Raw genomic sequence first — 27,797 nt, forward strand, 5'->3', positions numbered from 1 at the left:
TTTTCATGTAGACTTGTTCAGGGTCGGACTGTCATCGATCCAAGGAAGTTTGGTTCAAATCGGAACAGGATTCACAAAGTTATCATCATAAATGTACTTTTTTTGGGTAATAATCCTCTCACCACTAGAGGCGCTGTTTCCGAACGTGACCGTTTTTTCATATTCGTCTTTAAGAACTATCGATCATGAACCACGGCAAGTTTGGTTCATATCTGACCTTCCAATGCAAAGTTATAAGAGATTTGGTCAACATCAGAATGATCGCCAACTTTAGCGCCCCCTATCTTGTACGCCGTGCGACATTTTAGAAAGCTTTCACTAACTTTTGATCCTCAACTCGTCCACATTAACCTCGCCAAGTTTGAAGGTGATAGCACAAAAGCTCTAGGACAAGATAGATTTAATAGCAAAGAAAATTATTTCTGTTGCCACCAGGAGGCGCTGTTTTCGAAATTGAATATTTTCATGTAGACGTCGTCAGGGCTGGAGGAACATCAATCCAAGGAAGTTTGGTTCAGTTTGGACCAGGACTCGCAAAGTTATAAGAGTTTGTTTTTTTGTCGCAAAAATCCGACTTTGCTCCGCCCACGCTGCTACACCGTTAAAGAATGCGCTATCATATTCAACACGCATCATCTACCATGTGTTTTCAATGTTTCAGTGTCATTTTGAGTGACACTTTTACAAACTCTGTAAAAGTTATTACCGAAATCGTAAATAAACTTTTTTTTTGTATATTCTCTTCCACCACCAGGAGGCGATGGTTTCAAACGTGATCATTTTTGCATAGGTGTCTTCAGCAACTACCCATCATCAATCATGGCAAGTTTGGCTCCGACTTGACCTTCTATCGCAAAGTTATAAGCGTTTCGTTGCGTGTTGGGAAAATTTGGAATTTTCGCCAACTTTGGCGCCCCCTATCTCGTGCGCCATGCAAGATTTCAAAAAACTTTTCAGATTAGATCGTACCTCAACTGGTCCACATCAACCTCGCCAAGTTTGAGGGTGATTGCTCAAAAACTGTAGATTTTGGTATCTACGGCAAGTTATGCTGTAAATTCGCCAAAAACGCCTCCGTTTTCGCCTTCAATCCAAGATGGCGGCCTTCCTGTAGGTTTCACAGAAAACTTGTGATTGACTTTTGCCCATGGCACAACCTAATGAACGTGTGTACCAAGTTTCGTTCATGTACGTTATTCCCGACAGGAGTTGACCTAGTAGCACATTTTTGCGTCATTCTGAAGCCCCGCCCACTTCCATTTTTTGACGCACATTCACCGAACCACTTTGGTTCGGCGATTTAAGTTAGGTCTGATGTTGTCCTAAAAATTCGCGAGGTTTGGGATCCGTTTAGGCCTTCAAAAAGGCACATTCCTCGTGTGAAGAATAATAATAATAATAATAATAATAACTCTTTCAATTACAATAGGGTTCTTGCACAGTCGTGCTCGAACCCTAATAATAACTCCTTCAATAACAATAGGGTTCTTGCACAGTCGTGCTCGAACCCTAATGACATCATGTTTTACAGCTAAAGCAAACCGGTCATTGAATTCGATCACAAGCCAATAAAAAACAACATATATACACACTACAGCAAGTCTGAAGGGTTAATGTAATGTTACTTTAGAAAACAGAAGGACTTGAGTATAATGGGAACCATGAAGTGTTGTCAAACTGATGGACGGCTACATGTGCCAACACACAAAGCATCACTTTATTTGACCGATATACTGTACTGTCCTGTATTGTCACTGCTAATGAATGTAGCCGTGCATTCATGTATGAAAGAGATGGCGGTGCTTTGTGTTTACAGAGGAAAATCATGCAGGTGATATTAGGGCTCAGATTCACAAATCAACAATGCAGCATTGGCTTACAATCTCAGTGCAAGCAAACATTTCATGAACACAGTGGTTGTCTCAAAAGGACACAGGGAAAGGGACAAAAGGGATGAACGAAAGGAAAAAGGGAAAGAAAAGTGACAGCAGGGAACACAGGGAAAAAAAAATGAGTGAGGGCCAAGTTTCCCATTACATGCTTTGCTGCAACACAGGAATCTGTGCACCAACTGACCAAGAACCATCACCGCCACTACTTCTCACAGTCGAAAGAGCCTGACCTCAGAACACAGACACCCGTCAACATCTCTGCCACAGATGTATGTCTTAGACGCAGGTGCATTCAAGTTGAGAAACCAAGCTTCACAACATGAGGTATGCACTGCTACTTAAAGGGGACATATTATACCCTATTACTCTGCCAAAACAGCCCTGTTCACAACGCTCGGTTTAGTAGTCTCTCTTTAGGTCCACCTTAAAAAAGTAAAACGAAACTTAAAGGGACACTAGCATTCATGGGTTTATATTTAATAGTTTTTGTTTCATTTTCGTAGTGTTTCAAAAAGTCATATAAAATAACATGGTCGCGGGCCGCTGTTGCATTGCCACTGTTAGCAGCGAGACGCCATGTTTCTACCGGAGCCTGTAAGGACAAACACGAGATAACAAATCAAGCGTCGCTTTACTTGTAGCGGAAGTCCCGCCTCCACTCTCTCGGCTTCTGACACGGAGAAAGACAATGAGGACGACATTTGACCGGCTGAGGATATCGTAGCGCTCAGGGAAGGGAGGGGGTGAGCAGAGGAGCAGTTCTTTGTTGTAAATTTCAGCCTCTCCTCTAGATGTCACTATAAACTACTTACTTCACCTTTAAGGGACATGAAATGAGCCACAGAGGCTACTGGGAGCTAACAGCAGTTAGCATTTGGAAAAGTGATCATTTGCAGGCTCTAGCAGGCACATTGCCGTCATATATAACATGTATCCACTGGACAGATAAATCCTCTGAGGCTGGAAGTTTGTGTAGAACTCTGTGCTGCACTGTGCAGACAAGAATAGAACTTTGCGAGGACTTCCGGTCTTCGGACACCGCTGCCCTCGCATGCACTCTTGCGTGTTTTACGGACAAAACCGAGCTCCACGAGACAACAATTCCAGGAATTTAGCGCCTTGTGACGTCCAAGTGAGCGCGGAAGTCAACCTTGTGTGTTTCATCTCCTGTACTTGTGTGTGTCCCATTTAAGCCAACACATAAAGCTCAAAACTACAATGTGATCACATTGGCTCCATTTTCAACTTGAAATGCTAAATTCCGTGCATTATTACATTATTTATCTATTTTGATTTGTTAAAGAGGGAAAACACATATAAACATTGTTCCATCTTAACGTTTATCTCTGTTTACAGTACCTTTCATTTCAATGTATTCATTATTTCATGATTGAAAGCTACAGTGCACAACTGTTACACAGAGAAGCACAGAGAGTCGCGTGGTGCTGACGGACTTCATCGGCATATCATTTGACAATGGTTTGAATGGAACAGATATGGAATGGAATATTTGTTTGTATTTGAAAGTGACACACGACAGCTTTAAAGTTACATTACTGTGGCACTGGCTAATTTTTCGAGTTCAACATACACACACACGCACACACCCACGGCCACCTTGGATTTTTATTTATTTATCTGTTTCTTTCTGCTACTGTGTGTACCTTTCATATTGTATTTATATATACATATATATACACATTATTTTTTAATTGCACTAGTTTCCACAGAGAATACCTCATTTTAAAATCTGCCGTACTGTTATTATTAATGTTGTCCCTTGTGTGTTTTTGTCATTGTTTTTGTCTTTTATGGTGCATGGTGGCTCTGTGGGAGCACCCCTTACTGTCTTTGTACAGTGAGAATAAAGACTAATCTAACGTACGTAAAATAATGGATAATCATCATCATCGTCTTCTGCAGGGAAGTCCAGACCACTCTCTCCCCAGCCACTTCCACCAGCTCCTCCAGGGAATCCCAAGGCGTTCCCAGGCCAGCTGAGAGATATCCTCCTTCCCCCCGTGGGCTCCTCCCGAAAGGACATGCCAGAAACACCTCCCCAGGGAGGCGTCTCGGAGGCATCCTCAGCAGATACCCGAACAACCTCATCTGGCTCATCTCGACTTCATTGATTTGAACTGATTTCAAAAAATGCTCCTCTAATTGTAACATCAACTGCTGCTTAAATTGTTTCCTTATTTTAACTTAATTTTCCTGAAGGTTTTGTTCAAGCTTCCTACAAATAAAGGCCGTGACCTTTGTCCCAGCACGTTAAAGGAGGCCACCTTCACGAGAACAACTCATCCGTCAGCTCTCGACATTCCCTGCTCCACTTCTCCTGAGCTGTGACACAGACCCAAACTGGAAAAGTAACTTGGATTCTCAGGTTTCACAGACGCCCAGGTGAGAGGAGGAGGTGGAGGAAGGGTGAGGCCAGGGCGGGACCTGCAGGGCTTTTATGGTGAGCACTGATCCCTCTCCCTTTCTTTCCCTCTTTTTTTCCTGTGACTCACAGCTGGTTCACAAGAGAGCCGTCGATGCTTCCCGCAAATGACTAAGCAGGAAAATACAACGGACAGTGTAGACTTGGAACTAACCTCTGGGTTGTTCTCTGTCAGTGTGACCTGCTCTCTGTGATAGATAATACAGGACTTCCCTGTTTTCAGGAAACTTTAGTTTCTCTCTCAGTATTTTCTAAAGATGCAGCTGTCGGCTTTTGTGGGTGCTTTTCTTCTTCTGTTGAGTCATGGTGAACACCACATGTCCAAACAGCTCCGTTTCTCTTCTTCTCCTGCTCGTTTAGAAAATTGGTTGCAAGTATTGATCATTTCAGCCATCTAGCATTAAAACAACATTTCTACAAAAACAGTGAGTTTATGATCACAAAGGACAATACAAGTTGTGTTTTTAATTTGGGTGAAACTGGCAGAAATCTATTTACAGGAAGTCAGTAGGTCAGTGCAGCCATCAGATCAAATCACTACCAAGTTTGAAACACATCACACTTGTGCCATTCTTCTCCTTGTAGCAACACAGGGCTGACATTACGTAATCCCCATTGCAGCAGCAGCAGCAGCAGCAGCTGTACACAACGTTTAGAAACAGTTGAAAAACAGGAAATTACAGGCAAATGGCCAAAGCTGTTTCTGGGGGGGTAAGCGGGGTTTGTTTTTTTCGGTGAAGGGTGAGAGCAGTACAAAGATGGGGCTTTGAACTGATAGTAAGTAACTGTAGTGCAGCATAAGGGGCGTGAAGGTGAAGTCTGTTCAGAGTCAGGCAATGTTTCTTAGAAACATTATTTCATTTTTATGGGTGTCAGATGACAGACAGGAAGCAAGAGAATGTTATCTACTGTGGCAGAGACATAACAAGAGTCGTCCATGCACGACAGATTTAAGTTAAAGCAAAGATCATCCGTCTATTTATTGTGATGGATTATCTCCCCTGTCTAAATTCTCTTTTAATCTTCTGAGGAAAGATAAAAAAATTATGAAAATGTTGCACAGCCCCTGCATTATGTGACATCACATTATGTGTTGTGATGTCATTTGGAGGCAGAGTCAGAGACAGGAAGTGGGAGCTGTATTTGAGATCCCCAATACACCGGTGCACCTATCATGACACTCAGTTGTCAATCGTGACGTCATCAGGATCAAATAAATGGAATATTTAAGACGCTTTGGTTCACACATGTCACACCTGTCTTTAGAAAGAATAACTGGAACAAAAAAAGAAAGACAACAAGCCAAATGTGTCGACCGCCATAAAAGAGGTCAGTCACAGTACCACAGAATCTATGACAACAGCAGTTGCGTATGTGTATGTGTCTGTCTGTCTGTGACGGGCATATCTCACTGACTGTTCGTCAGATCGCCCTAAGACTTTGGATATGGGTTGAGCATGGCCCGATGGTGTGATTTGATTTTCAAATTTTATTTGGAGGAATTTTAATTTTTTAATTTTCGCTGATTTATCACGCTATACCAGGCAGGCAGCGGCTCATGAGCATCAGCTGCGCTGCCTGGAGCATGGAGGTGGGAGTGAAGAGGCTGTCCTCACGGTGGGTGAGACATTTTCACACAGTTCTACGCATTAGCATAGGGCTTACATAATACAAACACCATGCAACCTCATTTGACACAACGCAAATGTTTTAATTTTCGATTAGCATTAGTGTAGCTAGATGATGTGAGCCAGCTAGCTACGCGAATGAAAAATGAAAACATTTGCGTTCTGGCTAATGATGTTGCACAGTGTTTGTATTATGTTAGCCTTACGCTAATGCTATTGGAAAATAAAAACATTTGCATTCTGGCTAATGATGTTGCACAGTGTTTGTATTATGTTAGCCTTTACTTCCTTATCATGCATTACCATGACTGAAAAGTCTTCTTCAGCTCCCACTATAGGAATATTTACTTCCTACGGGCACTGCACTAGTTAATGTTGATGTACAATAATCTAACAAACACAAACACACTTTTGATAACATATACATTTACATATAACAATGTGTCTCTGCAGACATTTTCCAAGGGAAAAAAATACAGTCCAACTCACTGGTATTTAATAAACGCTCAGGTAGAAGCATTTATAAATCACCTCAACATCACCTGTCAATGACACAACCTCATAACTACACCAGTTATGTAGCTATGTGTAACATTTGCTCCAACAACAACAACAACAACAACAACAACAACCTCTTCGCAAGGTAAATTCTCATCATTCTTTAGAGTCACATTCTCTGACACAGAGGTAAGAGACACACTTTGTCTCTTTGTCCTTCACTTCTGTGTGTGTGTGTGTGTGTGTGTGTGTGTGTGTGTGTGTGTGTGTTACGGCAACATAGGTTTGCTGCCTGATCTGCACTCAAACGCAGTCAGTGGAGCGATGACGCAAAGAGGTTGGACATGCTGATACATCGATGCAAGAGGGAGAAGAAAGAAAACCCTTCTGTTGAAGCCTTAAGCAGAGAGAGTGAGTAACACAGCAGTGTGTTGTCAGAGGTAGTGAGTGAGGAGGATACCAGGTCAATCACAGGAAAACTCTGCCGTCACCACAGCAACCATCTGTGTGTTTACCTGGACTGTACCAACCAGATAAACCCTGGTAATATATAAACAGCAGCACAGTTACTTCACCATAACTGTTCAGACAGTAACACAAAAATAACTTTGCCTGTTGTTTCGACTGTGCCAAATGAAAATTACCACTTCGACGGTTAGATATTAAACTATTACGTTTTATACGGACACACACTTGAATGCCATCTGAAATGATAAAAAGAACAAAGGAGTAAAATGGCACATCTCGTTGAGGTGTGATCTACACTACAACTCTGGTATGTGCAGTATTTTTCAACTCATGCAGAAACACGCAGGCTTAACCTGTCTTAATTGACGGGTGTAAATATATCGCAGCACAGCACAGCACAGCCTTCCCAAAGAAATTGGCACAAGTGTATAAACCCACATAATATACCACCAATAAAAAAAATCTAATTAAATCAATGGAGTTTTTCCAGGAAGTTCTCTCACATGCAAATGAGAATGCAAATAAAAACTCTTACTATAGCTTTATTATTTAGTGTAAAATGATAAAATACCCTTTTTTTTTAGTATGGGAAGAAATGTTAATTAAAAGGTAATGACTTAATGTGGCATAAAGTGCATAAGAAATACCTGAATAAATACCTACTTACCCTAAATATGGGGAGTGACACTTCAAAGTAAAATCAGCTACCTTCTTACAAACCCGTTTGGTAAGATGAGTTGGTGGATTCTAGGGCTTAATAAAGTATTTAGCAAACAGACTATCTATAAATCAAGTTGTGTCTGTGTGTGTCTGTGACAGGCATATCTCGCTGACCGTCAGTCAGATCGCCCTACGATTTTGGATATGGGTTGAGCATGGCCCGATGGTGTGCATCCTCGATTTTGATGTTTTTTGGAGTAATTTTAATTAAGCTGATTTATCACGCTACACCAGGCAGAGGCGCCGTCAGAACACACTAGCACTATCAATCCGAACACCGGAAGTCTGCGAATCATCAAGTTCTATTCTTGGCTCCACAGTGCAGCACAGAGTTCTACACAAACTTCCAGCCTCAGAGGATGTATCTGTCCAGTGGAAACATGTTATATATGACAATGCTAGAGCCTGCAAATTATCACTTTTCCAAATGCTAACTGCTGTTAGCCGCCATTAGCCTATGTCATTTCCTGTCCCTTAACTTTCGTTTTACTTTTTTTTTTTTAAGTTGGACCTAAAGAGATGCTACTAACAGAGCGTTCTGAACAGGGCTGTGCAGTACTCGTAGGAATACATACTTCCTACGGGCACTGCAGTAGTTGCAAGAAAACAAATTAGCGCATTTCCAAAATGAGGTATTGCTTCCATGAGAAAAAAAGCTGGAACCTAGTTTGTTTTTACTTGAATGAGTCCTCTGTGATGAAAAATCTGTTTTCATTGTGTTCCGGATCCTGTCTCCCTGCGGGACATCTGTTGGTCACAATCTTTTCAAATCAAAAAGGATCTATTTTTAAAAAAAGAACGTCATCGGTAGCCTACAAGGTTTTGAGAAATAAAAAAACAATTCTCAAACCCTTCAGGGAACCCTGTCATTTGCGCAATTTACACACTGATTAGACCTTCTACTGTCTCCAACTAATCTCTGGGTGCAGTAAATAAGCCTGAACGTAAACCACCCTGTCAGCAAATAAAAGACTCTGCTCTGCCTGTGCTGCTTCTCACCACAGTGAAGGAGGAGTGAGGAATATATATTACAGAGAGCCGCTTGACGAAGACCATCAGGAGAGGAGTTGGGGGGAGGACGGAGGATCCTGCAGCACGAACACGTGCAATCACATCTGCAGCAGGCCGACGCACTGCGATGGCAAATCCTGTTAGTTTATCATTGAGAGCTCATTGTAGAGCAGTTAGTACAGGACTTAACTTTGTTTAGCCCTATCAAAACAAGTCCTGCAGAGTGACTGCTGCTGGAGGACACAGGACAAGGAGAAGACATTTAAACACACAACCTTAACTCGTTTTTTTTTTTGTATATTAATTATTTATTCTATTCTCATCCATTCTATCCTAGAACAGCTCCAGCTGCAGGTCGTCTGTTCTGGTTCTGTTGTTTCAGCCTCTTTCAGAATCCTTCATTTCAAATTCCGCACCGCACCAACGCTCCCTATTTCACTCATATTTAAAGGGGACATATGAGTGAAATAGGGAGCAAACTTTTCAATCATTTTAATACTTATATTTGGGACTCTGGAGGTCCTATGAGTAGGCAAAGTGTGAAAAAAGATGACTCACACATGTCTTTGTGGTCCTCCTCAGTCTAAGTACAGGAGATAAAACACACGACTTCCGCACTCATTGCTACGTCACAATGAGACATTCCTGGAATTGTCTCATGGAGCTCCACTTTGTCCCTAAAAAACGCGAGAGTGCAGACGAGGGCAATAGTATCCAGAAGAGCGGAAGTCCGCAAAGTGTTCTATTCTTGTCTGCACAGTGCAGCACAGAGTTCTACACAAACTTCCAGCCTCACAGGATTTACGTGTCCAGTGGATACATTTTATATATGACGGCAACGTGCCAGCTAGATTCAGCAAATGATGGCTTGATGCTAACTGCTGTTAGCTGCCGGAGCCTCAGTGACGCTGACCTAGTTTCCTGTGTCTCATTTGCATTTAAAGAGACAGGCACTCAAAAGCGCGCGTTCTGAAAAGGGCTGTTTTGGCAGAGTGATTGAACTGCTGTGGTGCTTCATCCTTAAGGTATTTTGACCAAAGCATGTCACAGACATGTTCATCAGGACACCAGGGGACTAGGTTCACTTGGAGAAATAGGGTGGAATATGAGTCCTTTCATTTTATGAGGATTAAGTGACCACACAATGCATTCTTTACATTCTTTAAAGCAGAGTGATCACCTGATATGAAAGAAAATGTCCAAATCGGTCTGGGTTTTTCTGAAGTTTATTACGAAGTAATCTGCAGAGATTCTGGAAATATCGAGGGATCACCTGAAATTAGTAGGTCCAGCAGGGCACCGATATGAGGTGGAAATAAATGTCCGACTGTCAATATAATAATAGCACCTAAAACGTGAAAGTGAATGCATCTGTAATGTCAGATACAATCAGCCACAGCACAGAGTGACACAGGAGAAAGCTTTCAAATGTCTCTGCACAGGGTAATGGACTTTTGCACCAAACAGATGAAGTCAAATTTTTTGGATTATTTCATTTCCAAAAAAGAAAAATGTAACTAAAAAAAATGAGAAGAGAGAGGAATCTGATTCCTCTCTGTTATGGAAACCTTTCACCTACGCCCAGAAATAACTATGTCACTCGCTGAAAATGTGAGAGTGAGTGATTTACAAGCAGGAAGCGACAAAGGTGAACGTGAACGATGTGTCTAGGAGCTACACAGGCAGTTACGTCATCCCCAGTTCAATCCCCATCAAAAAAAAAATACTTTGCTTTGCTTGATTCCACAACAGTGAAGTTTGCAATGTGATCAATAAAGAGACAAAACATGTCCAACAGCATTCCCTGGGAGACTGAAGGAACGACCAGAAGAGTGAACGCACGAAGGAAAGAAAGTTAAAAATACAGAGAGAGAGATGTTGATTTTGAGATGTCATTTTCATTTATTTGACGGATAGATTTGGAAACAGATGTGTGGGGATATAGTTTGGATATAGTGGATACAGATCCAGGTTCAGGATCGTTTTCACTATAATTGTTAACAATGCATAGGAAAATAAGGGCGTGCACTGAAACTGGGAAACTGTGTTGTGTTAATGCTTTTTTTAGTGTGGGTTTGTTTGTGTCGTTCTATGTTTTCACTCTTTGTAAATGTGCTGTTTTGTTTGTAATCTGCAGAACTTCGATTTGAGGGTCTAAGGAAAAAAGGGTGTCACTGCTGTACAGACTGTAAAGCCCTTTGAGGCAAACTGTGTCTGCGATGTTGGGCTACATCAATAAAACTGACTTGAAGACTTGCTAAAGCAAAATCAAGCAAAGACACACATTTCTTTTTAGATTTGAGTCGTCAAAATTAAGAAATGAATCTTCCACCACATAATCGCTTAACCAACAAAACGTTTAACAACGACCAACGAGGATTCCGTGTCTCAAAAGCCAACATAAAAAGTGTCAGTGCACATTAAAATATGTCGTGATAATGCAGTGCCTGAGCCTCGGAATATGAAAATAAGAACGATAACAAAGGGTTGCATCTCTGTGCCTGAAATAACGACTGACAATCAAACTCATACCAGAGTCTACAATGGTCTTCACTGCTCAAACACGCATCTCATCTGACAGCAAGAGTGTTGTCAACGGTGACCGAGCCAAACATGCATTCTTGCAAGAAGCCCCACAAGGCGCAATAGGTAGAGTCTCACACCCTGCTTCACACCTGTCAGCGCCATTCCTATCATACCACTCTGCATCAACAGTGACTCCCAGCATTCCTCCACTCAAGAGCTCTCCCACATGGTGCTCAGCCGACCTGAAAGCTCCACAGGAAACATGGGAACGCAGCAGATCGTCAGGAAGCTGCAGCGAGGACATGCAGCCGTTCAAGGGATTAAGATCTGCAGTAAAACCATTGTTTTCATTTTTTTATTTATTGTCTTCCCATAACCATAACAGATTCACGATGAAGTAAAGAGTTAATCAGTTCTGTGAGTTCGAATTAAACCATTTTAGGAAGATAAAATGTCCTACTCGAGCGATTTAAGCTGATTTTATGATGATAACATCATTTAAGTATGATGACAGTGGCTCCCCTTTCTCCAGATGCCATTTTTTCTCTCTTTCTCATTCGACATTGAAAGGGTTAAAGCTGGAAGGATTAATGCTGAATGTGAATCCAACGCCGACATGTATGAAAGACCAGTCCGGCTATCAACAATAGAAAACTGCAGTAGGTCTAAAGAACAAGATTAATCCCATCAGTGTCGGTGCAAACATTGAACTGTAGTCTTCTCTTCATAAAAGAGTCTCCAGTTTGAGGTTTTAAACCATTGCTCTTTAATCACATGACTTCAGTGAAGCTGTTTGAACAACATCAAGTGATGCATTTAGTTTTATTTTATGTGATGAAAGGCATCAAAACTGAGCAGAAAGGCTCCAGTCAGGTGACATTGTTTGTCAAATATAATTTCATAAGATAAAGAGCAATTGTCAGAAGGTAAAGTCAAATACTTAATAATCAACAAATGCTAGTTTGCTTTTCTTAGAGCTATATGTATAACTTTTAAAAACAAACAAGTACACTAGATGCAAACCACTGTCAAATGAGTTCACACTATGCTGATCAAGCCTATCAGCTCCACACGACTCTCTGATATTTCACTATAGCGCTGCACACAGGAAGTGACTCAGTTCATGTCAAGATAGATGGAGGCAACAGCAGCATTGAGCTATTAAAGTGAGAGGGCTGCAAACAGGTTTGGAGCATGACTGAAAACACAAAGAAGTGCCCACTGCTCAAAAGCCCTGGTCGTTCAGGAGTTTGAAGGAATAAATGCTTCTTGGAACCGCCGACCATGCAATACTGGTGTATACACACAAACACTCCCTCAGTCAGGTCTGATAGTATTGCTTGACAGAGCCTGTTTCCAGATAAATGGCCTGTATTTACACTACCGTTCAATAGTTTTGGGGTTTGGGAAAAACTATTTTTTTCAACGAATATAACATTAAATGAATCAGAAATACACTCTATACATTGTTAATGTGGTAAACGACTATTCTAGCTGCAAACGTATGGTTCTTAATGGAATATGTACATAGGTGTATAGAGGCCCATTACCAGTGTTCTAATGGTACATTGTGTTTGATAATAGCGTTAGAAGGCTATTGGATGATTAGAAAACTCTTAAAAGCTAGTGCTGGGTGACTCGTTTCCATGACGACAGACCGGAAAAAGCATGATGTCATGTTTACGTGACTCCGGATTGTTAAAATTAGTCTCTAAAGTAACGCTAAACTTTAAAAACAGAGGTGCACATACGCAGTACGCTGGTTATTTGTAGCGCTGCTCTTTTCGTTTAATAAATAGGCCGCTCCAGTTTGACTGTAGGTAAGCTAACCGGCGCTAAAAGGAGCTAATGCAGCTAACGGAGCTAACTGGTAAACAGTGCCTGGACTCCCGTGTCGCGGCACGTAAACATAACGTCACAAGCGTCTTTTTCCGGTCAGTCGTCATGGAAACGCATCGTGCATTAACCTAGTGCCCAGCACTAGTAAAAAAAAAAACCTTGCTCAATGATGTTAGCACAACTGAAAACAGTTTTGCTGGTTCTTTGACGAAAGGGCAAAATTATTATTTTGAATAAAAATCATTATTTCTAATCTTGTCAATGTCTTGACTATATTTTCAATTCATTTTGCAACTCTTGATGAATGAAAGTGTGACTTTTAATGGAAAAAAAAATTGTATAGGTGATCTACACCACAGTTTTTGCCATTCACACCCATTCACTCACTTTCATAGAGTGCATCCATGTGCAGCATGTTTTCTATCAATCATTTTAAATAATCACTAAAACAAGCATATTGCAGCTTTAAGAGCAGCAGCACCTCAACTCTATCCAGAATCCTAACTCTATTAACTTCCTTCATGAAAGACATTATCTCACTGAGCCGTAAAAAAAAAAACTGTTTGCTCAGTAACAACATAAAAAACTGCAGAGTAAACTCTTCCCCTTGACAGGAACAAATATTTCCTCACCCTGGTGACATGAAACCTGAGGATATATTAAAATAGTTTGGTGTATTCTGATATGATAATACCAGCAGTAACCAGACATGTAGAGTAAGTGATTTTGCTTTTTGTTGGCTGGAAAGAATTCATTTTGCTCAGCACAGACTGAAGTAGAAGCGTCAGGCAGAGGACGTATGGGTGCAGATGGAACATAAATCACTCCAGGAATTTCCTGAACATCCCAGATGGGTGATAATAACAGAGCAGGTGAGGGGATGTGGGGCAACACTCACACACACACGCCACGGCCTCACACAACCACTCACGCTATCTTTCTATATGCAAGACCTCAAGACCGCCACGCACACTGAAACCGGTTGCTATGACAACCGCAGGTTTCTGTGGCAACAGCAGGGGATACTAAAATCAACAGGGACTGAGTCACTTCCTGTTTCGCACAATCCTTCCTCTTTTGAATCAGTCGGCCCGTGGCAGGGTCGACTCCAGAGGTGCTAAACGCAAACACACACACACACACACGACTGTGCAAGCTCCAAGAAAAATCTCAAGAAACTAATCTACATAGTTAAATATTAACTTATTGAAATCACTTTGTGAAATTTGATTTGCTCTTTGATCTGAACTCCACGATCAGTTAAAAATCTTCTATTCCATATATATAGAATATAGTATATATTCTATATATATATTCTAACAGTGACTAAAACTAATTTATTATTTTAACTCTATGAATCCTGATGAAATCACAGTATTTTCCCACATACTATTCTTCTTATACATGTATCGCTATCATTTAGCGTGTCGTTACTCAGCCAGACTGTACCCACAGAACTTGGAGCTGCGTGGGGGAGGAACAGCAGCAACTCTGATTGAATATGCAGGCAGTAGAGCACTCGATTTGCTTCACGTTCAGTTGTGATTGTGATTAAAATACAATTGTGAAGCCCGACTGAGTGACCAGGCTTAATTTTAGTAGTAGAATCCACTTCTAAAACCGTTCTTGGGCACGTTCTTACTGTTTTCAGCCACAGACCAACTCTTTGTCCATATTTGAATACAGTAGAGCTTTAAAAGGGATTGGTTGTGTCATGGCTGACTCCTGATATGTGCTACACTGGACAATGGACAACATTTCAATTAGGATTAATGAAATCAAAGAATAATAAAAGTAACTAAAATGGCATCACTGATCTGAGAAGAGATTTCATTTGCTGCTCTGTTTTACATTCTTCAACTGGAAAAGAAACAAAGCAGTGATGTTCAAAACATCAGCAGGAGCTAAAACATGGAAACAACCAGGGCGAGTGAATGAGAACAATTGAAACCAAATGCGTTTCCAAAGTGAACCGGACCATAAAAACAGGTCAGAAAAGGATTTCCAAACCTGGATGTAAACTGTAGGAGATTTGAGTTTCAGTTGATGAATCGATAGATTTTCAAATACAGCTGACTAACATGAAATATGCTTCTCTTTTTTATCTGCTGTGATAATAAAACCTCTTGGTCTTTGAACTGTTTCTGTTTTCCATTAGTTACCACATGCGGATCACAGGCGCAGCTGACATGAGGTGAAAGGCAGGGTACACCGTGGACAGGTCAGCAGTCCATCACAGAACCAAAATGTCAAGACAAACAACCATTCACACCTACAGTCAATTTAGAGTGGCAAATTAACCTAAACGACATGTTTTTGAACTGGTGACAACACGCAAACTCCCCACAGAAAAGCCCTCGGCACCTTTGTGCTGTGAGGCAAAAAGGCTTGCCAATGATCCACCTTCCAGCACTAATTTCTGGCATCTTGCTGGCGTATTTTGAAGCTCTAATGGTAACTTCATATTGCCTTTTTACACCACACAATAGACTCAGACAACCATGAAGCATGAATCACAGCCACAATGAATCATCACAGACTGGGAGTCTTCCAGCATCTTACCTTTTTGCCTCCTCAAGGTGACACAGGTACTCGTAGGCCATGTTCTGCTGCCGCTGCTCGTCCATCTCCTCGGCCGTGAGCCGCTCCACGCCATCCAGGACCGCTGCGGAACAAAAAAACACACGGCCCAGAGAAACGTTTACAGAGCAGCTTACTCAACTCAACTCAACTCAACTTTATTTATAGAGCGCTTTAGGCAGCTATAGCTGGTACAAAGTGCTTAACAGTACAATAAATAAAACATGGCACATAAAACATAGGAGACAAAATAAAAACAATAAAACTATAAAACAGTAACAATGTTTAAATACTAAAAAACAATAAAACTATAAAACAATAAAAATGTTTAAACAATAAAACACTAAAACAAGAGCAGAGTCTCATGCTGAGTTGAACGCAGAAAAATAAAAATGTGTTTTAAGATGAGTTTTAAAAATGGACAGTGAGCTTAACCCTATAAAGCCAAACATATCATATATGTATCACATATTATGTGATGCATGAGTTTCTGAGCCCTCCACATGAGCAGTGTGACGATTTTTTCCCTGAAAAACCCGATGTATAAAATTATGGGAAACCCGACAGAGATGCAAGCACTGCGTAGCCCACTTTGCTCATGTGTACTGTGAGAAATGCATCTTTGTCTGAACAACTGTTCATCACTCAAAATAAAAAGGTTGTGAACCACAAAATGAGTAGAAAATAACTGAAATGTTATGTCTTCCAGACTTCCACCCTGCCAGTTCCATTGCTGCATTGTTTTTGTTGGAATAGTTCGATTTGTTGGATTTGTTTGTGTATATTTTGTTCAAGAAAAAAAAAGAATCTTTGAGCACTGTGACCTGCTGTATCAAATATGATACAAATTAAAGGTGCCATATGTAAGAATGTGGTTAAAAATGGTTACTACATTCAAATTCAAATTACCAAGGTCTTTTAGGTTTCGTTTTCTGACGTAACTGGCAACCCGTGGTTGCTCGGCAGCTGAGACTCTACTGACTGCAATGATTGGTAGACGGCGGTAGGTGGCGCCACATGCCAAAGCATGATTTCAAAACATAGACATGATTTGCAGTCTGCAAAATATTTTTTTTTAATGCAAATATTTTGGCTGTACTGTTGTTGTTGGTGAGTTCAGTTTGTTATATGAACATTATTCCTGAATCTCTGTGACATATTAGGAGGATTTTATGGCCAGTTGCTTTAGATTTATTACATAATGCACCTTTAAAACTCCTATATGGAAATTGATATATGAAAAAAATGTGGTCAGAAGGACCAATAAAGGCTCCAGTTTCAAAGAATTTCAATTTTCTGTGAACTATTTAATGGTTTGGGCTTTACAGGGTTAAAATGGCAGAAAAAATGACATCAAGATGAACGGAAAGGATCATTAATGGATGCTTCATGACTTCCCTATTTTCCACAAATAGCTGTGTATTCGTTCTAATTACGCAGGGAGGAGAAGTTTCCAGTAGTTCCAACTTTCCAAATACTGAGGTGTTGCATGAAAAGTCCCTTTGCCCACGTCTAACTCCTGAAGATGACAGCCTCATTTGTTCATAATGTGTGCAGCCACTTAGCACAAAGCTCAGGACAGTCACACTGTGTATTGTGGCATGTTTTTCTGGCCCATGAACGGCACATATATGAACACAACAAAAAACAAAAACAATGCAGCGGAGGCTGCGGGGGTCATTTCGCATGAGATTTCCCAGATTGGAGCCATGATTCTGCCTGCAGCAGAGCAATACTGGAAGTTTCCCCTTAAAATCATGGCAGAGGGGAGAGGGGGGATGGGGGACAGGATGAGGGCGTGCAAAACAATGAGGCCCCTATTTAGACTTCTGTCACAACTTTGGTGGGAGACCTGAGATCACAGGGAGCAGACGGCGATGACGACGAGCAGGTAAATCCTGATTTTAAACAAAAAAAACTGAGAGTGGGGACTCGAGATGGTGAGTTTGTGAGAGAATAAACACACCCACACTTACAGTGAAACACTGGGATCTGAGTGTCAATGAAACCACTCTTCACATAATACTTTTTAAAAAGTATTTAAAAGTTAGATTTCTAGGACAATCATTTGTTATTTTGTTTTCTGTCACATGTTCATGTTTGCTTGTTTGTTTTTATGATTATTTTATTATTTTTATTTTCCTTCCTCCTGCTCCTCCAGTTTGTTTTTCCCATGTACTGTTTAGCACACACAGTACACACCTCTGAGTTTCTGTAGAACTCCAATAAAACAGTCATTTATTTGCATTCTGAATCTTTCACAGTGTGTGTGTGTGTGTGTGTGTGTGAATAAAAGTTGTGTGATCTGTAAAAGCAAAGGCCTCCTCCCTCTCCTCTCCTCTGCTAAGCATTACTATAAAACGCGGAAGTCATAATTAGGCTGTAACCATGCTGTCAGAAATAAAAAAAACCTCTGTTGTTTCTGAGCTGGTGTTGGAGTTTGCATGATCACAAGCTGAGTTCAGCTGTCGAGCAGCTGGTAAGAGTGTGTGTATGTATGTGTGTGTGTGCGTGTTAGAGAGAGGTGTGTGTGAGTGAAAAGTGAGCAGAAAAAGAAGTGTGAACTTACAGCCATATCTCGGCCGCAGTCCGTCCGCCTCGTCTGAAGTTGACATGCTCGCCTGTCGCTCCTCGCTCCGCTTCACTGACAAACTTCTTTACGCAGCAGAAGCGCACGGTTCTGCGCCCCCAAACTTCCCCGAAGCTGCCCCGCTGAAAACCGACAGAAACCCGAGCAGGACTCTCTCTGTCTGTCTCTCAGCCTCCTGTTCCTCCTCTGCACAGTTTGAGTTGAGACTTCTTTTTTTTTTTCTTCTTCAAACCTCACTGATGTCACTGGGTGTGTTCTTCCTAATCCTGAAGTATGCATTTAAGGAAACGGAGCTGTGCAGCAGCCTCCGAGGGCTCAAAGTGCAGGCGCTGCGCCCCCTGCTGGCCACTGACTGAAGACCCAACATGTGAAAATTATTTTCACTGGGTTAAAATTGACGACACTACCGGTCAAAAGTTTGCGGTCACCTATACAATTTTTTGTTGTGTTTTCCATTAGAAGTCACACTTTTATTGACCAAAAGAGCTGCAAAGTGAACAGAAAATATAGTCAGGACAATGATTTTTATTCCAAATAATAACTTTGCTTTCATCAAAGAACCAGCAAAACTGTTTTCAGCTGTGCTAACATCATTGCACAAGGGTTTTCTAATCACCCAATAGCCTTCTAACGCCATTTTACAGCTAGAATATTCGTTTTACCACATTAACCCTAAAAAAACATTGCCGGGTGGTTTTCACCCGAGCAAATAAATGTGATTTTCATGAAACCAAGTTTTCATCTTCATTATTATTATTATTATTTATTTTTTTTGTTCCCAAATTCCTAATTTTCCAGTATTTTTGGAGCATTTTTATATGGTCCCCTCGTGATGCTTTTCTTTCATTTTGTTAGACATGACACAGTTTAAAATAAAAGAACACTACTCAAATTTGTCATGTATTGTCATGTTTTGATATATTTTGATGACAAATACTTTTTATTGGGTGTATTTATTATCTCAGGTTAAAAAAAAATCACCCGGCGTTAGTGATGGTGAATTTGAGCAATAGTGTTCTAGGGTTAACAATGTATAGAGTGTGTTTCCAATTTATTTAATGTTGTATTCATTGAAAAAAAGTGATTTTTCTTCAAAAAATAAGGACATTTTATGTGAGCCAAAACTTTTCACCCCAGAATGAGCTTTTTATATTCATATCATGAGGATGTCATGGGTTATTTATTTTTTTTAAAATCAATAAAGATCAATAAAGTACATCTATCTATCTATCTATCTATCTATCTATCTATCTATCTATCTATCTATCTATCTATCTATCTATCTATCTATCTATCTATCTATCTATCTATCTATCGAAACCCACAATAGATAAATTGGTTTTGGTGCTAAGTAAAGGCTACATCATCAACATGCAACATCACCAATAAATGTTGCTAAATTCTACACACTGTACCTTTAAAGATTGTTTTATGTTTTCCGTTCTATCCAAATAACTTAATTCGTCATCATTTGTGTAAAGGCATCAGTTTGCTTTATACACATCAAGATATTTCATACAGTCACGTCAAAATATGACCTACAACCTTTCATAACAACAACGTATCACATACTATACGTAAATAATAATAACTAATGTTAAATGTATTAAACAACAATAATAGTATATTCAAATTTCACATTAATGCCTGTCCTTTCAAGCAAAAAGGTGCCGTTTGAAGCATTTTGGTCAGTTTATGGTAGGCAGAAATTGAAAATACGATCCATAAGTACGTTTGTATCAGTGCATAATCACTTTAAAATAAAATAAAAACTATTCTAAAACTCTTAGAATAATCTTTGTTATATGTACTTGCTTTACAAAGCCCTCCATCTTACACCACCGTGTTTGTACAGCATTCTGAACTGCCAGAGAGTGCATTTTGCATTTTGAACTAAAACAGCATCCTTTCTGGTATGTGAAGGCCGCTGTTGTTCCCCTACGAGCATGGGTGAAAGGGAGAGGTAAAAGAGTGAAAGTTTCATTTAAAAAAATCTGTTGTCTCACCATTAGATGTCACTAATTTTTACACACTGGCCCTTTAAGAGAGTCTGTAAACTCTATCGACGCCCTTAAAGGTCCAGTTGATAGTATAAAGTATAAGTGGCTAAAGTCCTTAAGAAAGACATTCTGATGAAACAAAATGCATTAATTCATGGATATCTAGGTCAAAATGGTCAGCGCACACGTGAACAACAATAAATATTCCCTTAAAGTACTGAAGTAAGATAAGTAAGAACAAAAAGAAGAAGGAATAAAAAGAAGTAAGGATATACTGTTCCAAATGAATGACTGAGTCTGATGGTGTTGGCACAAAGCTTGACACGACTCTCAAAGGTTGTGTTGCTTAAAGGCCTGAAAGTGAGTTATCTGTAGCTCAGACCTGAGGGTAAGTGAGTGTATCGGCTGTGTGTGTGTGTGTGTGTGTGTGTGTGTGTGTGTGTGTGTGTGTGTGTGTGTGTGTGTGTGTGTGTGTGTGTGTGTGTGTGTGTGTGTGTGTGTGTGTGTGTGTGCGTGTATTTGTGTGTGTGTGTGTGGGGGGGGGTGTGTGTGTGTGTGTGTGTGTGTGGTTTCTGAGACTATCATTGCATTCCTTTTGTTGTTGCTCTTCTGTGACTGATACTGATTCATGGGTCCAGCTCCAGTCCAATTACTTTGCCACTCAGTTTTTATGATTTGGTTCAATGGGTTGTGATGTAGCTGGGCCACACGGTTGGTGTAGTGGTTAACACTCTTGCCTTTGCAGCAAGAAGACCCAGTCAGAACAAGGGCCTTTCTGCATGGAGTTTGTATGTTTTCTGGTATCCTCCCACAGTCCAAAAACATGCAATATGGGATACATTTGACACTCTAAATTGACCATAGGTGTGAGAGCGAATGGTTGTTGCCCTGTGATGGACTGACAATCTGTCCAGGGTGTGCCCTGCCTATCGCCCTAGATCAGCTGAGATATAAGGGTGATAGCTCCCAACACAACCCTCATGTGGAGGATAAAGTGGTAGAAGATGGATGGGTTGTATTTTCCCATCTATAGAACCAAACCAGGCTGTGATGTATGTTGATGTTGAATGGTCCTTAATGCAAATAAACAAACACTTACAAATAATGTTCTGCATGGTCATGAATGAAAAGGAAAAACACTAATAGTGAAAAGAAAATGTTGTAATCCAAATCAAAAAGTTTTTTTAAAAAATAACTTTCTCTTTTTTTCTTTCTGTTTTTTTTCTTCCAGTTTCCATGGCAGATGTTGTTAGGCCACGATATAAGCTTACACTCTTCAGCTTGTCCTCATAGGAGAACCCTTTTGGGCTCCGGTAGAGCCTAGAACCTGGCACTGGATGATACTGAACAAATAAAAGCAGAGGGGAAAAAACCCAATTAAGGTTCAAATGAGTTCAAAAGAACAGAGAAAATTTACAAAGCAATTAGCTGTCAAATGAAGGCGGCTACAAAATGAAAGCAGGGAAAATTAACAACCACCCAACGTGTGAAGAAATCACAAAGTCAGTTTAATTATGTTGGACATAATTAAAAGTGAGTTTGTGATTTCTTTTTTGAACTTAATTTCTCTCAGAATACACATGCAAGTGACTTTGTCCTTCACTTCTCTGCCTGAACACTGGACTATTCATGTCATGACTGGAAAATCATATCGTCTCCTCTCCACAATGTCTCTTTAACCCTAATCCTAACCCTAATCTTGTTAGGACTCTTTGCATGGCTTCCATTATATTTGGTAAGCCTAAACGAAATCTCTAATCCAAAAAACCCATTAATTAATTAATGAATTTATTAATTTCCTACCCCATTATCCTTGCGGGGGCGCTGGTGCCAATCTCGCGGACATAATACTGTGGGAGTAAGCGCGCGCGCGAGAGAGAGAGAGAGAGAGAGAGAGAACTCACGCGCACATGGGGAGAACATATAAACTTCACAGGCCCTCGCTTTTGGTTCCAATGAGTTCTACTGTTTATGCATCCAAAACTGACATTCCTAAATCTTATTTTACTTTTACTTTACCTGACGAATTAAATCTGTCAATTTACCTGGCTGGAATCACGTGACCACGCAGTCATCTCAGATGTGTAAAGATTCCCGAGTCAGATTTGACATTTCTGAACAAAATTAGGATTAGTTGCGACTTTAAATGGTTTTGCTCTGGGCTTGTGCGTTTAGCATCCATCCATCATCAATCCATCATCCATCCATCCATCCGTGCCACAAACTCTCCCGCATGTCACTCCTGCAGTGGCCGCCCGGGCGGGGCTATGACTCAATATAAGAGAGCAGAAAGTCCACTGGGTGGAGTGAGAATCTTCTGTGGACCTGCTGCGACCCAGACTGCTCCTCCAGTCCTGAGCTGCTGCCCCCAGAATCCTCTTCCTCCTTCTCCTCCTCCTCCTCCTCCACCGGGACCAGCACCATGGACAGCTCCGGGATGCTCCGCGGGCTGCTGTTCGTCGGCCTGCTGTCCGCGCTGTGTCACGGCCAAGCGTCTCAGGAAGTGTCCGCGGAGGACTTTACTGTGGAGAAACCCGAACCAGCCGCAGACAGAGACCTGGTCAGTATCCGAGGAAACAAATAAGCTTCATATTTGTTAGTTTGTGGATCAGGTCAAAAAAACAACAACAACCACCTGACAGGTTCTCTTTTGCATAGTAAATAACGCGTGCAGCTTTGCTGCATGTAGATAACAGCCAGTATCTAAAGTATTAGAGGTCAGGAAATGTTTTTTACAAAGTTTGTTTTGCATATACAGAAATTTACGTATTGCATTTGATAAGAGAAACAAACTAATTTGGGCTTTATCTGTCTTTAAATGATCCTTAAATCTGAATTTCTTTGTGTCAAACTTGCCACTCATGCAGTGACAATCCATATTCAAGTGCAGGACTTTAACCTTTAGTAGAGATGAAAATACTTACAGATGTAACAGTTTTGCCTTTTTAGTTTTGGAGGGTTTGGTTACTGAAAATAGTTTTTTTGGTTCAACCATCACTCTTGTATTGTGCATCTCAAATGAAAAAGATAGAGAATAAATACAATTCATCTACTGACCTATAATTGTTTTGTGAATGAACGTCTTTGGTGAACAGTTAGAAGCGCTGGAGGCTCTGCTGGGCAGGATGCACAATCGGATTTCCTCCACCGAGAAAAGAGGGAGTATTCCGCTGGTAACTGCACTTTATTGACTGTATACATGCATCTAAACACACCTTATATAGCAGAGTGTAATTTGTGTCGTGACAGAGCTCAGGCACCAACCCCTATATTTCCTCACACCTCTTCATTACAGTTTAATTAAAACAGGTGCTAATTAAAAGATAAGAAGAAAATGCAGACAACACACACACAGTCTTTCTCTCTGTGCAATTACAGACTAATCAAGACTGCTTGCTGCCCAACTACAATTAGCTGAATGGAAATAAAACACAGGAAAAGAAGAAGAACATTGGGCTAAATATGAATGAACATGATTGGATTATTCATCTATTCTTTTCTGTAAAAACAAATCACAATAATAAGAAGTGTAAATCAGTCAACGCCATAGCTTGTGTTTACACCATCCAGGGGGAAATAAGTTCCTCCCCAGTAAAAGGCATTTCAACATTATAATGAATAACATCCTTCTTTCTCTCTGTCACCGTCCTCCTCCTCCTCCTCCTCTCCTCAGTGTGGAATGGGTGAACGTTGTGCCATGAAGTATGGGCCTCGCATCGGGAAGCTCTGCGACTGTGGAAGAGCGGCGAACTGCAACTCGTACCTGCTCAAGTGCATCTGAAACCACGGAGGATCCATATTTTTGATTTTTTATTTCTTATGCCAGCATTTAGCGTTAGATTTTGCAGGAGCCCAAAAGTCCATTCTTTAGCCGGCTGCACACAAACCCTGACTGTCATCTTCCTCACTGTCTGTGTCTGATCTCATCATTTCTCTGAAGCACTGCTGATGATTGAGACAACTGTAGGACATGCATGGATTCTTTTTTTTTTGTATCGCTGACGATTCCCTATGTGTTCTGCTGTAGCATGTATGTGTTTCGTGTTAAATAAACAGATTTGTTGACACATCTTTGTTGTTCTTTTATTTACTGAGCATTTACTCAGGATTAAAGTGGAATAATACTGTCAAATATTCAACTGCACACTGAACTATGGGAGCAGATCCTCTCTTCTATCTATCTTGGCCATATAGCACTATCAGGTAAAGGTGATATTACATCAAGGATTTACTTAAAACACTTAAAATCATGATCAGCGTGTTCTTCATATCCTAATTTTTTTTTTACTATCAGTAATACTTTCAAGCTAAATAAACAATGCTGCATTTTACAATTTTACAGCCTCTTTCACATTCAAGTGCTGTGAGCTTTGGACTGTATTATCACACCAGTTATTGTGTGTTTGTTTGTCTAACTCCCACGACACTGTACAGGAAGTGTGCTCAGCTGGAAGCACAGCGTGGGCGCGGACAGGCAGAGTCTGACAGTCCTCTTGGCACACGTCTGTCAAACAGCGTTCATTGTTTTTGTTCTTCAAACAAAACCAGCAGCGGGGGTTTTCAGGCCTCAGTCACTTCATTCTACAGGTCTGTGAATGTCCTCTGTTCTGTTTGTGCGCGCTTAAAGAGAACACACAAACCATACTACATGTAGTCTGCAATATGGACACTTAAGGTACTCATCATCTCTGTGAAAACAGAAGGCTCTTATTCTTCTAAATGCAGTTTGAAAGAGACATTTTTAGTTTTAATAAATCTCTTTTTTGGAGCTGCTGGGAACAATCTCTGGACATTGAGTTCACAAATAAAAGAGTAGTTCTCCTTGTGAACTGCAAGGTTTGGAAATATGCCCACATTTCCTTGGGATTTGTGGCTGTAGTGGTAGCTTGGTCTATTGATCTATCCCCCACTCTGTTGTTCCTCTCTTGTATCTAATTTCTTCTTCACTCTGAATCTGCCCTCACCTGCACCTCACACATACACCAGTGTACACCACTCTGTATTTAATGCATTTAACGCATGTCTCCTTATGATATCTCTAACCCCTGATACTAAATGATCTACCACTTGGTCTCTACCAGGGTTATTATAGTTAAAATTAAGGAAATTAAGTCTCAAACTAGCTGTGAAAAATATATTTAGTTAACTGAATAAAAATAAAAACTACAAAGCAAAACTAACTAAAACTAAACTGAATTGTCGATAAATTCAGCTTTGTCTTTGTTTCTCCACGACTTCATTCTGGAATACTGACAATTTGAAATTTTACTTTTGATTTACCTGTAGGTGTTAAAGGTTAAAGAATGAAATGAAAGGATTTGAAAATCCATTTGGTGTCACACATTCTTTCATCCTTTTCAGCGTCTACAAGTTGAGGCTTTCTCTTAATACCTGGAAAAAACTAAGACAAAACTAAATAAAAATTAAACTGAAACTACTAAATCATTTGTTGAATGAACTCAAACTAAACTGAAATAAAAAAAGCAAACTGAAAAAATAAAAAATAAAAACAAATGAATATTTCAAAACTATAATAACCTTGGTCTCTACCTGTGTCTGTGCAGATAAACTCTTAGAAATAAGGGTTCCAAAAGGGTTATTCTACAAGGGCTGAGGTTCTACCTGGAACCATTTGCTTCTGAAAAACCCTTTCCTAAAAAAGGTATTTTCAAGGGTTCTTGGTAACACTAATGGTTCCAGTAAAAACCATTTTGATCTAAAGAAGCCTTTAAAACCCCTTTCCTGAATAATAATAAAAGGGTTCCTATGAGGACAAGCCAAAAAACCTTATATGGTTGTACTTAGCACTTTTATTTCTAAGAGTGTATAGTGCACACTGGGCTGAGACACTGAAACAAAGAAATGTGTTGAAACAATTAGCTTAAAGAGAATATTAAGGTGCAAAAGGCTGCAAATAAAGATATCTACATTTTACACACAAATTAGTTTGATGTCATAATTTATCTTACAGATCTGAGTCAAGTGAAAAATGCCTATTTACATACAAACAATCAAACAGGGTGCACACTTCCGTACATTGAGCTTGTTACATTTCTGGAAACTAATCTCCCTTGAAGTTTCTTTCTTACGTCTTTATTCACAGCATGGGATGGATGTGGGACATTCACCGCACACTGTGACAAATGAAAGGAAGGCACCCGGCTGTGACACAAGTCATGTTCAATCCAAACCAAAAATAATAATAATAATCATAATAAAGGGACAAAAAATAAATTAAAAAATGCTGAATTGCAGAGCAGATCAGGCTCACTCAGACGTGTGGCCTGCAGCCAACAGATTATGTGCCTTTCATTTTTCCCTGAGAGTCTTAATCCCTAGGACCATAAAAGACTGAGGAGCTCATTTTAAGGTCCCTTGGCTGCGTTTGGCTTTGGGGGAAAAGATAGGAGACAAACAGCATGGTGGTGTTTCCCTTGTCCAATGCCTGAAGCAATTTAGGCTGTAATAAAAAAAAGGAAGTCAATAGTAAATGAAAAGTGCTTCCACTGTTTATTTCTGCTTGGCTAAAGCTTTTTTTTTTTGCCTGTTGCAGAAAAGATGGCAGCGTGGTAACACATTCAGTATAGGATTAGATCTCATGCACTGATGAGCTTGATGGATGTGTCATATTTTGTTTGATAGTGTTGGGGCAATGAAAATGACAAGTAATGTAATGTGTTTATCAGGAGTTAATTAACATAGTGTGGTAGGTCTGTGAGTTATGTCCACACGGATGATTGTTCACATAAACTTTTAATATAAACGTTCACTGCCCATCCCAACACTTCCGTCAGCTCTTCCTCCAGAAATATGGGAAATGCAGAACCATTGATAAGTAATATTTCATGCAGATTCAAGGATGTCTATAACATATGAAAGAGTATTTAGCTCCACTAAAATGATAATATCCGCATTATAATAAATATCAAATCTTAAAGATTGAATCGAAGAGAAAGCGGTAAGAAATGGTGAAGTCAGGAAGTCTGAGCCTGTAATTTCCGTTGCACAGTTACACAATGTCAGTGTGAAGTAACATTAGTCACCACAGAGCAAGGCTGCATCAGCAGAAGTGTGTTGACAAGATAAGATTTCAAAAAAGCTTTATTTTATATATAAGATAAAGAACACATTACAGAGAACATTCCACCAAGTAAAAACCTTGCGGTCTGTTCACATAGGGGTGATATTGATATCGCTGGAATGAAGAAAAGTGTTAAAACTCACATTTAAAAAGCTGTTGATTATTATAACGTTATAATTTTCAAAATGTTTTCACTTGGTCATTATGGATTTTTCAGTCTGTAAAAATACTTATAAGACTAAACTAAAACTGGAGCATCTCTCAAGTCTTTGTGTCTTTTTCAGTGTTTTTTCCCCCTTTATTTAGTGACTCATCTGTATTTCAGTGCTCAGTTGGAAACGTCAGTATAGCGACATCTAATCCTTAATCTCCACCTCTGCACATTTCTAACTATATTGTCAGTTCAGCTGCTGCTGTCCTCAAAAGCCCAAAATATCCAGCTATACAGCATTTTAACAGTTTTGATGTTGTTGTGCTAAAAAAACAAAAAAAAAACATTTTTTCCTGTTATTGTCCTTGTT

The 27,797-nt window shown here is 40.1% G+C and overlaps 2 protein-coding genes across 2 annotated transcripts in view; one reads left to right on the forward strand and one right to left on the reverse strand.

The window, feature by feature from the left end:
- iqgap1 (IQ motif containing GTPase activating protein 1) overlaps window positions 1–18,333 on the reverse strand; it is a 90,246-nt gene extending 71,913 nt beyond the window's left edge. The window contains exons 1-2 of the mRNA XM_083901125.1: window positions 18,175–18,333; window positions 15,588–15,690 (exon numbers count right to left, since the gene is read on the reverse strand). Of these exons, the coding sequence (XP_083757251.1) occupies window positions 15,588–15,690; window positions 18,175–18,220 (149 nt within the window). The 5' untranslated portion in view covers window positions 18,221–18,333. The remainder of the gene's footprint in view (window positions 1–15,587; window positions 15,691–18,174) is intronic.
- A 4,284-nt stretch (window positions 18,334–22,617) lies between these two features.
- On the forward strand, window positions 22,618–23,976 carry cartl (cocaine- and amphetamine-regulated transcript-like; the record flags this gene model as incomplete). Its single annotated transcript, XM_083901080.1, has 3 exons — window positions 22,618–22,755; window positions 23,291–23,368; window positions 23,869–23,976. The coding sequence occupies 3 exons, from the start codon at window positions 22,618–22,620 to the stop codon at window positions 23,974–23,976; spliced, it is 324 nt and encodes a 107-aa protein (XP_083757206.1).
- Between the last annotated feature and the right edge of the window lie 3,821 nt (window positions 23,977–27,797).

The sequence above is a fragment of the Microchirus variegatus genome, assembly GCF_963457635.1.
Source record: "Microchirus variegatus genome assembly, chromosome: 14".
Classification (NCBI taxonomy): domain Eukaryota; kingdom Metazoa; phylum Chordata; class Actinopteri; order Pleuronectiformes; family Soleidae; genus Microchirus; species Microchirus variegatus.